Raw genomic sequence first — 13,831 nt, forward strand, 5'->3', positions numbered from 1 at the left:
CAGAGAGTGTGAGAGGCATCAGGGTATCTGCAGCTGGGACAGTGAGAGAAGAGGAAGGACCAAGGGCAGGAATGATCACAACTGGAAAGGGTGCCCAGGGAGTGGGAAGAGGCGGAGCTGAGTTAACTAGGTTTAGGGGAGATGTGGGTGATAGAGGTGCTCTCAGGAGGGGTTCAGCAGGCATTGCTGGAGGTGGGTGTTGTGGGGAAATGGAGCAGGGGAAAGACTACAGCAGTCTGAGGTCCTTAGAGCCTTCAGTTTGAGATGGGGATTCCATAAGGAGGGTGGAGGCCAGGTCCCAGAAGGGCTTGGAAATTTCCTACACTGCTTAGGAGAAAATTCAAACCCTTGTCCTGGCTTACAGAACATATAAAATAACCTGAGCACTCCTGTGGGTCCAGCATCAGTTCAGCCTTCTGGTCCCTTTGTGAGCTCTCTCCCAACATGCTCTGCCTTTGTCCTCAAACACACAGGGCTCTGTCCTTCCTCCTTCTACCTAGAATCACCTCCTCTTGCCCCTTACATCCAACCACCCTAGAGAAGGAAGGACTGGCCTATCATGCTCTGTCTCTATCTCAATACCTTGCTTTTTGTTCCCATCACAGCATTTCTGTCTGCTTGTTTTCCATCTGTCTCTCTCACTAGATCATCAGTCCCACTACAGCAATTTCCCATTTTCCACTGCATCCCTAATGCCTAGTGCCTGGCACTTTGTAGGTGCTCGATAAATATTTGTTGAATCAATTAATGAGGGAATGAGTAATAAAGAGTCAATATCTGGTCCTTGTTCATACATCAGAACCTGATCATTCCCTATTGAAAACTTCATAAAATCTTTGTGACCAACTGACTGAGGACCTGCAGCTCATTACTAATTTTCCTGTGCTAAGGAGATGAACTTGGGTATCATTCCCCAGCTGATCTCAATAAAAGTTTTTAAAATCCAAATATGCATTAAAATGGCCCAAATCCCTGCTCTGGGTCAAACATCCATGGGGTGGGCAGCTCTACAAAGGCCAGAAAGGTCCAAGCACAGCTTGTCCATGGCAGTGTGACAAGGAAATAAAACAGCTGTTCTTGCAGGCGAAACAGAGTTTGTTGGACTGCTCTAAAAGACACTCTAGAATGTCATGATTCTAAAGAGTTAAAAAAGAAAGGCCCAATTGGGAGACATTGTTCTATAATGTCTTGCTTTTCCCCTCCTTCCTTCCCTCTCTCCACCCAACTATTATTTTGTTCCTCCATTCCATCATAGATTTATTCATGCATCAACTGTCTTCAGTGTTGTAGATACAGTGCTAAATGCTAGGGAAAACTCTGGTGAACACACTTTCTGAGCTCAAACAGCTGATATAGCATAGACAAGGAAACAGGCAACAATAATGGGGAGTGCTAACTACTTAAGCAGAGTATTTTCAGGGTGATATGAAGGCTGAGAGGAGGGCCATTAGACTCAGTCATTTGAGGGGAGGTGTGATCAGCAAGGCCTTCTGAAAGGACGTGACATCTTGATTGAGGCCTGAAGGATGAATAAGGGTCAGTGAAGTGAGGGAAGGAGCAGGGCAGCCTTGTTGTGATGCAGAGGTACCAGGGAGGAAAGAGAGTATCCTGGGTAAAGTTTAAAAAAAAAAAACACTTGCAAGACCCAGGAGATTCACTCCTTATTAAAGCTAAGAGATACATAACTTACATACTCACAATTCAAACTTGATCAAAAGACCTCTGCAGTTCTAAGTAAATTCATATATTAGATTATAATACTATTAATAAGTTTTTATGACAGTAATTTTCAAAATAATTTCAAAGTCATATTTAAACTCAGCCTCATGAGTATAATAATTCTTTTTTTTTTTTTTTTGTCTTTTGTCTTTTTTTGTTGTTGTTGTTGTTGTTGCTATTTCTTGGGCCGCTCCCGCGGCATATGGAGGTTCCCAGGCTAGGGGTTGAATCGGAGCTGTAGCCACCGGCCTACGCCAGAGCCACAGCAACGCGGGATCCGAGCCGTGTCTGCAACCTACACCACAGCTCACGGCAACGCCGGATCGTTAACCCACTGAGCAAGGGCAGGGACCGAACCCGCAACCTCATGGTTCCTAGTTGGATTCGTCAACCACTGCGCCACGACGGGAACTCCAATAATTCTTAAAGTGAGTAAAAAGTGAGCAGTGAAAAGCTAAATAACTAGCCCAAAGTTGGCGGGTGATCTTAAAAGCCCAACACTGTTACAGAGACTAAGCTGAAGTGCTGATTGTCATATGAAACCTCCATCAAGAATCACCTGTACAAAGAAAAGGAACATTTGTTGTAGGTCTAAAATATTCTAGGCACCATGCCAAATCCCTCACTTAATCCTCTCCATGACCCTTCAGCAAAGGACACCATGCAATTCCCATTTTGCAGATGAGTTAATTGGAACTGAGAGATTTGAAGTCAATTTCCCAGAGCCACATGTTCAACGGTTTTTGTTTAAAAGACAGTGATTCTAAGGCACAAACAAATGGGACATGAATGTCTGGAAAGAGCATTTTTCTCATCTCCAATTATTTTGCTCTACATCTGAAAGTCCAAGCTCTACCCTTATGTTATGGTGAAGGCACACTGGTGCCCCTTTCCCTGCACAGCCAACAGGCCTCTCAATGAATAATGATGAAGTGCTTTGTCATCATCAATACTCTCTCCCAATTACATGGCTTAAGATCTGATTGTCAACTAACTGGACCCAAAATTTCCTTTTAAGAAGGGAGTGGGAGTAGTCACCAGTAAAGGGAATTCTACTTTCAGGCCAACTGTGCAGAAAGAGGTTGGACAAGCCATTAAAAATAAAAGCGTTCAGGGAGTTCCCATTGTGGTGCAGCAGAAGCGAATCTGACTAGCATCCATGAGGACTCAGGTTTGATCCCTGGCCTCACTCAGTGGATCAAGGATCTAGTGTTGCTGTGAGCAGTGGTGTAGGTCTCAGACACGGCTTGCATCTGGTGTTGCTGTGGTTGTTGTATAGGCCGGCAGCTGCAGCTCTGATTCAACCCCTAGCCTGGGAACTTCCATATGTCACAGGTGCAGCCTTAAAATGCAATAAATAAATAAATAAATAAATAAATAAATAAATAAATAAATAAATAAAAGCTTTCACATTAGATGCATGTTGACATGGCAGGCAAGTAGAATATAAAGATTCAGAGCATGGGATCCAGAGGTCAGGCTGCTGGGCTTCAAATCCCAGTCTTACCACTTAGCAAATGTATGAACTTGGAAGAATTAACCTGGCTGAGCTGCAAATTTTCTCATCTTTAAGTGAGGATAAAAATTTAATTATGACATCACAGAGTTATGGAACAGGTTAAATGAGGTCTTCCATTTAAAGATACTAGACAAAGGGCTTGGTCCAGAGGTTAATAAACAATGAGATAGATTATTTTTATTACCTTCTACATCAGGGCCAGTGCACTATACAGCTCCTCACAGTGTAGCTTTGGGGAATGGTACTCCCCAAGGTTGTGCAGTGTATCTGTGCGACTGTATATAACATCCTTGATGATCATGCTCTTGTGGGTGTGCAGAACTCATTTCCTCAAGGTGGGCACCTGGACTATTTCTCATGAAGAGAAGGGTGCCATTGGCTATGTGCCTGGCATGAAATACGTCTTCCAACAAAATGGTGGGTATTAATATTGTCTGGGGGGAAGCAAAAGGGAAAAGTGCACACTCAAAAAGCAAACAGCAGATTTGAATTGGTTCCCAAAAATGGCTAAGAAGAAGAGAACTTCCTATAATGGAATGAGGTAGGGGTGGCTTCCAGCATCTGATTCAGTGGGCTCTCAGACTGTGCTCTGCCATCTCACTGCTGTATCAGGTCAAGGTGTCACCAGATAAGGGGAAGAACGTCACGACACATGCCTGCACAAAGCAAGCATCCGGTAAAACAAGAGCAGAGTAAGTGGGTGCAAGGGAGGTGGGAGCCAGAACAGAGGTGAAGCCTGATTGAGGGGAGCCTGAAGGGTGCTTTACTATCAAGTACTGCTTACAAGGACATGTTGGATCAAGAAAGTAGGGGCAATGAATAATTATACCAGGACTGCCCCAGGCAGAATGAATAGGACTGCTCCAGGTAAATAGGACAACTGGTCACTCTTTTCCTGATTTGGCTAAGAAGGTAGTTGCCCTTCTGCTGGCAACATCATTCCCTTGAAGCCTTGTGGCTGTGAGGACATTCTGAGAGGAACACCAGCATGATTTTCAAATGAGGAAAAGAGGCTTTCTTTTTTCTTCTTTAGTGCTGCACTCTCAGCATATGGAAGTTTCTGGGCTATGGGTCTAATTGGAACTGCAGCTGCCGGCCTATGTCATAGCCAAAGCAACACTGGAGCTGAGCTGCATCTTTGACCTACACTGTACCTCATGGCAACGCCAGACCCTTAATCCACTGAGTGAGGCCAGGGATCAAACCCACATCCTCATAGGTACTAGTAAGGTTCTTAACCTGTTGAGCCACAACAGGAACTTCAGGAAAATACACTTTGGATGAACCTTCTCCCTTTCCCATCCAGTTGCCCTGAGCCTCCCTTTGGCCAATTCATTGTCACTTGGGAGTCTCTCACAGTGCTCCCACCTCCCTCATCACCCAGGTCCACCAGCTTCAAACTCTCCACTTGGGGTCAGGCAGATGAGAAAGCACGTTGGTAGGAGGGTAACTACCAGAAAATGCTTTTCTTGTTGCTTAAAGACTGTTTTCTCTTTGGGAGGATAGTTGACCTCTGGTCAACTTCTAAATTTAGTCACAGACCAGGCTATTTTAGGATGTCTTCTGTTCATATACGGAGCCTGAGAGCAATATTAGAAGAAGGATTCATAAAGTTCCACCTGCAGGACCCATGCAAACATGATAGTTTCTAGGCCCATTTTGGATGATCAGAGGAGAGGTTTTCCTTAGCACACATTTGGCAAGGTTTCTAGTCCTTGGAATTCATAAGGAATTTTCAATGGAGATTACATTTTCCAAACTGGCTCTAGCATTTTCAAAAGTTGGCTAAAGCATGAGCTGTCAGTTTAGAGTCATTTCTGAACACTCTCTTACTTTGCGTCCCTTGGAGCAGTCACATGGGCTGAGTTTGGCAGAACTTGAAGAGAGAGAGTAGGTAGTAGGTCTGAGGCAAGAATTACAAAGACAATCAAGAGGTAACACACAGGCAGGCAGAGATGAAGAAACCTCTTCTTCCTTCTCTATCTGATGCTGTCAATCCCCAAACCACTGTCTTATTTCTAATTTTCTCAGGACAACTTTGCATAGTTATCATTATTTCAATTTTACAGATGGCAAATACAAAGCACAGAAAATTAAGCTTCCTTGTTCTAAGTCACACAGCTGCTGACTTAGAACAGAGCTGGGAGTCTGCATCCCCACAAGGGTTAAGAGTGCAGTTGTAAATAAATAAATGTTGGTTGTGAAAAAAAACTGCAGTTGTAAGAAAACAAATTCCATTTAAAACTGCATCAAAAAGAATAAAATACCTAAGAATAAATTTAACTAAGGAGGCAAAAGATCTGTATGTTAAAAACTGTAAGATGTTGATCAAAGAAATTGAAAACAGAAATAAATGGAAAGATACTCCATGCCCATAAACTAGAAAATTTAACATTGTTAAAAGTGTCCATACTACCCACAGCACCACATGCAAAAGTGAAACCGGACCCCTATCTTACACCATACCCCAAATTAACTCAAAATAGATTAAGAACTTGAATGTAAGACCTGAAACCATAAAACTCCCAAACTCCTTGACATCGTTTTTGGCAATGATTTTTTTGTTTTGAATTTAATACCAAAAGCAAAGGCAACAAAAGCAAAAATAAACTCAAAAGTAAACATTTTGAGCAAACTCAAAATGGGCAAAGGACTTGAATAGCCGTTTCTCAAAAGAAGACAGACAAATGGCCCACAGATATATGGAAAGGTGCTCAATATCACTAATCATCAGGTAAATGCATGTCAAAACCACAATGAGATGTCAACTCATACCTGTTGAAATGGCTATCATCAAAAAGACAAGAAATGGCAAATATTGGTAAGGATGTGGAGAAAAAAGAACCCTCCATACACTGGGGGTAGGTATGTAAATTGCAGTAGCCACAATGGAAAACAGTACAGAGAGGGTCCTCAAAAAGTACTACACGATCCAGAAATTCCACTTCTGGGTATTTATCTGAAGGAAACAGAATCACTAGCTCAGAAAGATATATATGCAGCATTATTTACAACAGCCAAGATATGGAAACATCCTAAGTGTCCAACGATGGATGAATAGATAAAGGAAATGTAATAGAAAGAAAAAAAATGAATATAATTCAGCCATAAAAAGAAGGAAATCCTGCCATCTGCCACAATGTGGGACTTTTATGCTAAGTGACATAAACAGACAAAAACAATATAGTTTCATTTATATGTGGAATCGGAAAAAAAATGAACTTAAAGAGGACAAATTCATGGCTGCCAGAAGTGAGGGCAGGGTGGGGAGCAGGTGAACCGGTAAAAGTGGTCAAAAGATACAGAGTTCCAATAGTAAGATACATAAGTCCTAAAGATGTAATGTATAGCATGGTGACTACAGTTAACAATACTGTACATTAAACGTGAAAGTTGCTAAGAGAGTAGATTTTAAATATTCTCATCACAAGGAAAAGAACTGCAACTCTGTGAGGTGATCAGAGTTAAGTGTAACATAGTTATTGTTAATAACAAACACACTTATTGTAGTTATCATTTTGCAATATATACATATCTCAAATCACCATGTTTTCACTTAAAATGAATACATTCCATGTCAAGTATATCTTTAAGAAATGTGGGGAAAGTGGCATCGCCATTAGCATTTGCGTTAAAAAAAAAAGAGAGACAAAAGAATGCAGTTGTAGCATCTTATGGTTTAAGAGAATTAAAGAGAATTGCTTCTTCTGTTTGCTAAGTGTCTGACACTTGGACAAATGAGGTTGGGTCTCCAAACCTCCGTTTCCTGTGATAAAATGGGATGATAATAATAATACCCACTTTGTGCAGTGGTCAAAAAGATTAAGTGAGATGATGAACATAAAGCACTGAGCACAGTGCCAGCACTGTTTCACCTCGTTCTGAAAACCATTCCTGATGTGAAATTCTTATCTTACCCTTTGTATTGCTGAACATTTTACAGCTTGTACTTTTTGTTTCATTCCAATGTCAGTGGACAGGATTTTCTTTTTAATATCCTTTACTGCCCCCCATTTTCGCTCACTGAATCTTCTGTACTGGAAATAGAGGTGACCTTCTACTTGTGTTCCAGACTTGCTAGCCAGGCCATTCCCTAGAGACACTTAGTGTTTTCTTTAACTAGACATTAACTTGGAGTGGGAAAAAAACAAAGTGGCTATTTCTGCATCAACGGAGCAGTTCTTCAGATGCCCTCGGTTTTTTAAATGTTGGAAATCCTTCACTAATTAATCAGGATTTCGAATGCATGCCTATCTTCTAGCTGACAGCCAAAGTCACAGAAGGAGGACAAAAATTCAAGACAGGTCCTCCCTAGAGTTGGCCTCTGGGCTGTTTGAACTCATACAGAAAGACCAAGTCCGAAGCCACAGATTTAAAATATTTTTTCCATCTCTGCCTCCTTCTGTGAAAGTTATCGTGAGTGTATTTGGCCCAAGGCCTGTTAAACTTTTTCTGGAGGCAGGCAGATTTTGACAGTCAAGAGCACAGACGTAGGAACAGCAGAAAAAGGAGGAGCTCTCCCAACCCCTGTTGGACAGAGTGAACTCTGCTGGCTGTCTGACAGCAAACCTTTTGGGAAACAGCCAGCCTTGCACCGTGCTGGAGGGCTTCACAGGGGAACGGATGTGATGAGAGCAAGGGGGTTGAGCGAAAGGGCTGGCAGGTGCCCACTTCCTGGCTCTACTTACTTCTTGCCACTCCTCTGCCCTCCAAGTGTAGAGCGGACACGGTGGGGCTTGGCAGGCACGTTCCGACTCTGGTCTGGTGTACTGGTCGCACCCGGTCTCTCTGGCTACTTTGTGTGTTCCCATGTGACAGCCCACATTTCTCCGCTGGACGCCTTGGCCACAGGATACAGAGCACTAAGAGGACAAGAGAGTGTAAGTGGGGGCTTTGGGTCATGTGTGGGAGGGGGCAATTGTTGCGGTGGAGAGGGTCACAGGCCTGGGGGACGCACCCGTAATCCAATGACCTTCACAGCTATTCACAAGGCTTTCTCACATCTTAGATCTGCAAACTCACTGCCTATCAAAGCTGGCCGAGTGAGGAGGAGACTCAAGTTTGGGGGCAAGCTCTGGAGTTAACAAAACTCTTGGAAGAGGCTGGGGGAGCTCATTAGGAAACAAACAGTCAGTACAACCTAGAAGTGTCACCTTGTGAGATGAAAATCCCAAATGAGTTCTCTCCCCGAACATTGGAGGGTCTTAAAAATGGGAGATACATACGGCGATTGTACAAGAAAACTTCTTGGCAGATTAAAAATGTAACCCAAGGAAAGGAAATCACTGAAGCTTTTAGGGCCTTATAAGTAGAATTATTTCCCCCAGTCTTTCTTTTTTTTGCTCCTATTCCTGGAGATAGGAGATTTTTTTTTTTTTTTTAAACTATGGAATTCGTTACACTCTTTGTCTGTGTAGAACCTCAGATGAATATATGAAAAATAAAAGCGGACAAAGAAAAACCAGTTCCTTGTGTGTTGTGTTTTCAGCCCTTGAAAAATACTGTTAATCAGGCTGAAGCATTTTGTTGACCAAGCTGCAAAACGCCATATTAATCTGCAATTAACTCTCCTCTAAATTAATTTTTTAATGGTTTCCTCATTGCTGTGTTTCATAATCTCACTTACGGGCAGGCCAAGAATTATTGTCTTTATTAAGCTTTGGACAGTCAGAAACTAAAGGCAACGTCTGACTGGAAAGCACAGTCTATTATTTCACCTAGCTATTAAAAATTATTACCAAGTTTTTGTGATCGCTCAGCTTCCATTCATTTGTCTGATTGAGAACACAAGCTTAACATACATTAAGGCCACATTCCTAAGAGGAAGTCTTCTTAAAGAAGAGAATCACGCCTTTAAATTAGACAAAGATTCTTGTCCAATTAACCTGCAGCAGGATTCATCCTACTCAGAGGCTAATGGGAATTTACTATCAGGAAGCACGCCCTAATGAATTCTGCTGCAAATGAATCTTATTTCCATTTCAGATGCAAAGAAAACAGGGGGCAGTGTTTAGAAGTCAGCTTGGGAAATCATATCATTTCACATGAGCCTATGGCAGGCAGGAGCTTAAATGTTCACGTCCAAGCTAGCTGAAGAGAAGGAAATATTTTGGAGCAACATAGCTACTATTGTTTGGGTTTAATGGCATTAATTGGATTGAATGAGTTGATGACCCACAAGAAACCCGACTTTGAAAGTTATTATGTACTGGGGGGAATGAGAGGGTGCCTGAGACAAGTGACTGCCTTGTCTACAGAGGATGGTCATTTAATACTTATGGGAGCTACATGTATATTTCCCAGTGATGAGACAGGAAATGAATGAACTCTAACATGGGAAAGTTAGCACATGAATGACAGAAAGAATCATCTAACGCTGGCAACAAATAACAACCAAAATATCCTTTGGCTATTTGAATTTGAGGTCTTAACTATAAAGGAGTACACTTTCAGAACAATGCATCCAAATGGAAATACAAAGAAAAATAAGAACGACAAAGTAAATAAATTTGAGTTTGGCACAGGGCTGATATGTATTCAAAATCTCATGATGCTTTAACAAGGTAAAGAAAAAGGAAAACATGTTACGGGCTTTTAGAGTGTCTACTATTCAGGCTCCAAGAAAATGAAACTTCTTTTTGATGCTATTGTTAGTTAGCGAGTAAATTATTACTCACGGTTCAGCAAAGGCAAGGTACAAAGAGCCATAAGCATCCAATATTTTAAAAATCACTTCTACAATGTTCAATCATTTTTCAAAAGGCAAATAAAGACAGAGGAAATTTCAATTATATCACATGTCATTGTGACTTCTGATTTTCTTAATGTTAAAGCTAGCTTTGCATTAGCACATTGAAAAATTTCAACATGACTTATCTGTGCAGCAAGGTGTGGGTCCTGCCTCTGTGAATATCTCATCCATGGTAATCTTTGTTCAAAATGAAGTACGCTGCCTCAGAGTTAGTTTTCTGTGTTCACATTTTCTTCCTGTGCTGTCTCAGGGGAGGCATCATTTTGCATACAGAGCCAGCCAGGCTTACTTGTTGAATTCTGAGAGATTTGATCAGAAACCCCATGAATAAAACAGCATCAGAAAGACCTCTGAATGACCCTGGAGGTGGTGACGGAGGTGGTGTGTGCATGTGTGCATGCTTAATTCTTCTTGTTCTATTTAGTCCAACTTTTAGTCTGCTGAGGGAAAAGGTTGAACAGTCTCTATTAACGTGTCTCCCCCACAGCTATCGTTTCTGCATGGCAGTCTGTGCAGGTTTGAAAGTAGATGTTTTTAGTTCCAAACTACTGAGCTGGGAGCTGTGTTTCATCTCTCTGTACTCCCTCCTGTGCAGGTGCCAATTTAAAGGGGCAACCTACGCTTATTTCCATAGATAAAAAGAATCTCTGAGCTTCTGATGTTTGGGGAATTATAATATACACCTCAAAACCTGGACAGAATTTTACATACTTTCCTCCAGGGTTACTGCTGAAATCACAGTGGTGATATTATTTAGGGGAGGCACTAGCTTGAAAAACTAACCAAATATGAACCAACTTTAATAAATAATAACTGTTAATAATGACAGCAACTTCCTAGGCACTTACTATGCTGGGCTCTACTCTCAGGTTTTTCAACTTAATAATTCTTTGTTGTTGGGGGCTGAACTGTGCATTGTAGGAAGTTTAGCAGCATCTCTGGACTCTTTGTTACTAGACGTCAGTTGCATCTCCCCTCTTTTGCCAAATGGAGACAACCAAAACTGTCTCCAGACATTGCCACACGTTTCAAGAAAGTACAATATCACTCCCAGTTGAAAGCTTAGTTCTATTCTAAGCATGTTACATAAAATATTTTTCCTACTTCCTAATAAACCTTTTAAGCTGATGCCCCACAAATCAATAAAGCAAAGAAAGGAGATAGTCACCCTAACTCAAACAAAAGCAAAACCAAAATATAGTTCAAGTAAATTCTATCCTAGGCAATATACCAAAGCTACTATGGATTAAAATTTGACTTCCAGTTTTAAAATATGCTGCTCATATGATACAGGCTTTTGTACTATATCAGCAAAAATGTGGGTGAAAAGCCTGTCTTCAAACAACTCAACATCCAATGACTGCAATTAAAATACAAAGTAACAGAGGGTAGAAATCACTAATGCAATGCCAGTTCTCAGGACCATCTGCACATGGTTTCCTTGGTTTCTCAAAGGACACATGCTACCCATTTGCCATGTTTCTCCATTAGATACTCGTGGAATATTTTGGAATCAGACATCACATCAAGCTGCTCTCATTGTAATCATGAGAAAAGTCCTAACCAAAAATGTATGGTAGGTTTATAACACAATTTGCCATTTTCCATTTTGGCATGACCTCTGAAAATCTTTTAAAAATTAAATATTTTCCCCAATTTAAGACACCACTGATTCCAAGACACAGTATTATACGTTGTATCGCTCAGAAAGAAAATCAGAGTGATTAATTAAATCATGGCTTTTTACTGGTTGTTAGGCCCACTCTACCACAGAGATATTAAAGTATGAAAAAGACAGGCATCTCAGGATTAAATGAATTCATGATCAATTAATGATGATAAAGTGTTATTTTCATTTTAAGCTGATCATTTATTCTGTTGATTTCTAAGCTTCATTTGTTTAAAAAACTTCTAAAGGAATAGAATTCAGAAAATTCATTTTCCTCTGGAATGCTTTTGAATCATCATACCTTGGAGGCTTCACATTTATCAAGCTGAATCAAGAATCTGATGCTGGAAGTTCCCATTGTGGCTCAGCGGTAGTGAACCCAACTAGTATCCATGAGGATGTGGGTTAAAACCCTGGCTTCGCTCAGTGGGTTAAGAATCCAGCAATGCTAGGAGCTGCTGCAGTGTGGGTCACAGATGTGGCTTGGATTCCGCATTGCTGTGGCTGTGGCATAGGCTGGCAGCTGCAGCTCCAATTTGACCCCTAGACTGGGAACTTCAATATGCCGCAGGTGCGGCCCTAAAAACAAACAAACAAAAAGAATCTGATGTTGATTTTGTCTTAAAAGTTCCTCCCTCGGCTCTTAATCAAAGCCATCTAAACAAACTGAATGTGAACTACTGGAAAAAAAAAGAATGCTTTCACACTTTAGTGAGGATTTTTTTTTTTTTTGACAAATTCAAGATTTTCAAAAGATGCAGAAGTGAAACCTTCCACTTTAAACTTCAAAATACCAATTTTGAGGGAGAAACAAAGATGGACATGACTGTACTAGTTTCCTAACCTAATATTCTACATGTTTAATTGTCATCGGACATTTTGACATGATGAGAAATTGTAGTAGTTCTTCCCCCTACCCTGAAGAAGAGATGACCAGCATATAGCTACCATCAGAAAACAGAAGGACCAGATATAAAATCGCCTAAATACTGTTGCAAATGGATAATCATTCCTCTTGCATTATATTGCTGCCTTGGGATATTTCTGTTTACCACTGGATCATTAGAAAACCAATAATCTTTTAATCATGCAGACTGTCTTTCTCTGTCAACCACTGGGTCCGATTATTTTCAGGTATGCTTTTAAATTGCACAAGTCAGATTTCACCCGTGCACCATCTTGTCTTGCCTGCTTTTCTAATTCAGTTCTACAAATCAAATCAGAGCATTAGGAAGTTGGCCCCAGACCATTACATAACTGTGTTTGCTTGCATGTTCCACAAAGGTAACTAGACTTTTCTAAGCAATCATTTTGAACAGGTGCAGTCTTTTCTGCAGAGGCATTCTGATAATCCTATTACCTTATGTTTGAAAAAATCCCAAGGGTTCAAACCTAATCATCCCGGCTTTGTGAGCAATTTCAGACTTCCCATCAGGATCACAGGATACGAGAGTAAAACTCAGTTTGTGGTTACCAATAAGGAGTAAAAGCTTCTTTTAATCGTCCTTTTTACTGAATGAATTGGCCTTTAATATGAGCATCATTTAAATGCTCTCAACTTTATATTCAGGACAAGATGCAAATAGATAAGCAGAGGCCAAAGAACATAAAGAAAAGTAACAGAGCAGGAAAGTGCACCAGAGGACAAGCTAATTAGTGCAGTGTCTTGAATAATGTTAGCTGTAGGCTTCTACATGAATTGAATAGCTCCAAAAATAAAAGGGCTGCAAGTTACAGATGACAGTAGGTACTCAGACAAACCATTAAGGAGGACAGGTATGAAATACTGCTTAGAAATCGGATCCTTAAGGAAGCCAGAGGAGGAACCATCTCTAGCTGGGCATCCATGCTTTGATTGCTAAGTTAAATAAAAACTTCCAAACATGATCATTCTGATAAAAGCACTGAGAAGGATGAGGCTGTTCTGCTGGGGAAGGATGCAGGCCAGGTTTTCTACCTCTGTGAAGGGAAGCATGACTGGGAGGCAGAGGGTCCCATGATGACAGCTCAGGGCAGTTAAGAAAAAAATCACATTTCTTGGAGTTCCCATTGTGGCGCAACAGAAACGAATCCGACTAGTATCCATGAGGATGCGAGTTTGATCCCTGGCCTCTCTCAGTGGGTCAGGGATCCAGCATTTCCATGAGCTGTGGTGTAGGTCACAGAGAAGGCT

The 13,831-nt window shown here is 41.1% G+C and overlaps 1 protein-coding gene and 1 long non-coding RNA gene across 40 annotated transcripts in view; one reads left to right on the forward strand and one right to left on the reverse strand.

Annotated features, from left to right (window-relative positions):
- Positions 1 to 13,831, reverse strand: part of ADAMTS9 (ADAM metallopeptidase with thrombospondin type 1 motif 9) — a 173,429-nt gene that overhangs the window by 34,052 nt on the left and 125,546 nt on the right. For 19 of the 28 annotated variants that reach the window (XM_084988867.1, XM_013981854.3, XM_013981853.3 and 16 more), the window contains one exon: positions 7,927 to 8,100. The exons of the other annotated variants lie outside the window; for them this stretch is intronic. In XM_084988867.1, the coding sequence (XP_084844993.1) occupies positions 7,927 to 8,100 (174 nt within the window). The remainder of the gene's footprint in view (positions 1 to 7,926; positions 8,101 to 13,831) is intronic. 28 annotated transcript variants of the gene reach the window in all.
- The window catches only part of LOC102162007 (uncharacterized), a 36,271-nt gene continuing 30,393 nt past the window's right edge, over positions 7,954 to 13,831 (forward strand). For all 12 annotated transcript variants that reach the window (XR_014823488.1, XR_014823481.1, XR_014823484.1 and 9 more), the window contains exon 1: positions 7,954 to 8,118. This is a non-coding gene — a long non-coding RNA (uncharacterized LOC102162007). The remainder of the gene's footprint in view (positions 8,119 to 13,831) is intronic.

The sequence above is a fragment of the Sus scrofa genome, chromosome 13, assembly GCF_054392235.1.
Source record: "Sus scrofa isolate SSC_HxYL_T2T_F1_AM1 chromosome 13, Sscrofa_HxYL_maternal_Yorkshire_Landrace_v2.0, whole genome shotgun sequence".
NCBI classification, from domain to species: domain Eukaryota; kingdom Metazoa; phylum Chordata; class Mammalia; order Artiodactyla; family Suidae; genus Sus; species Sus scrofa.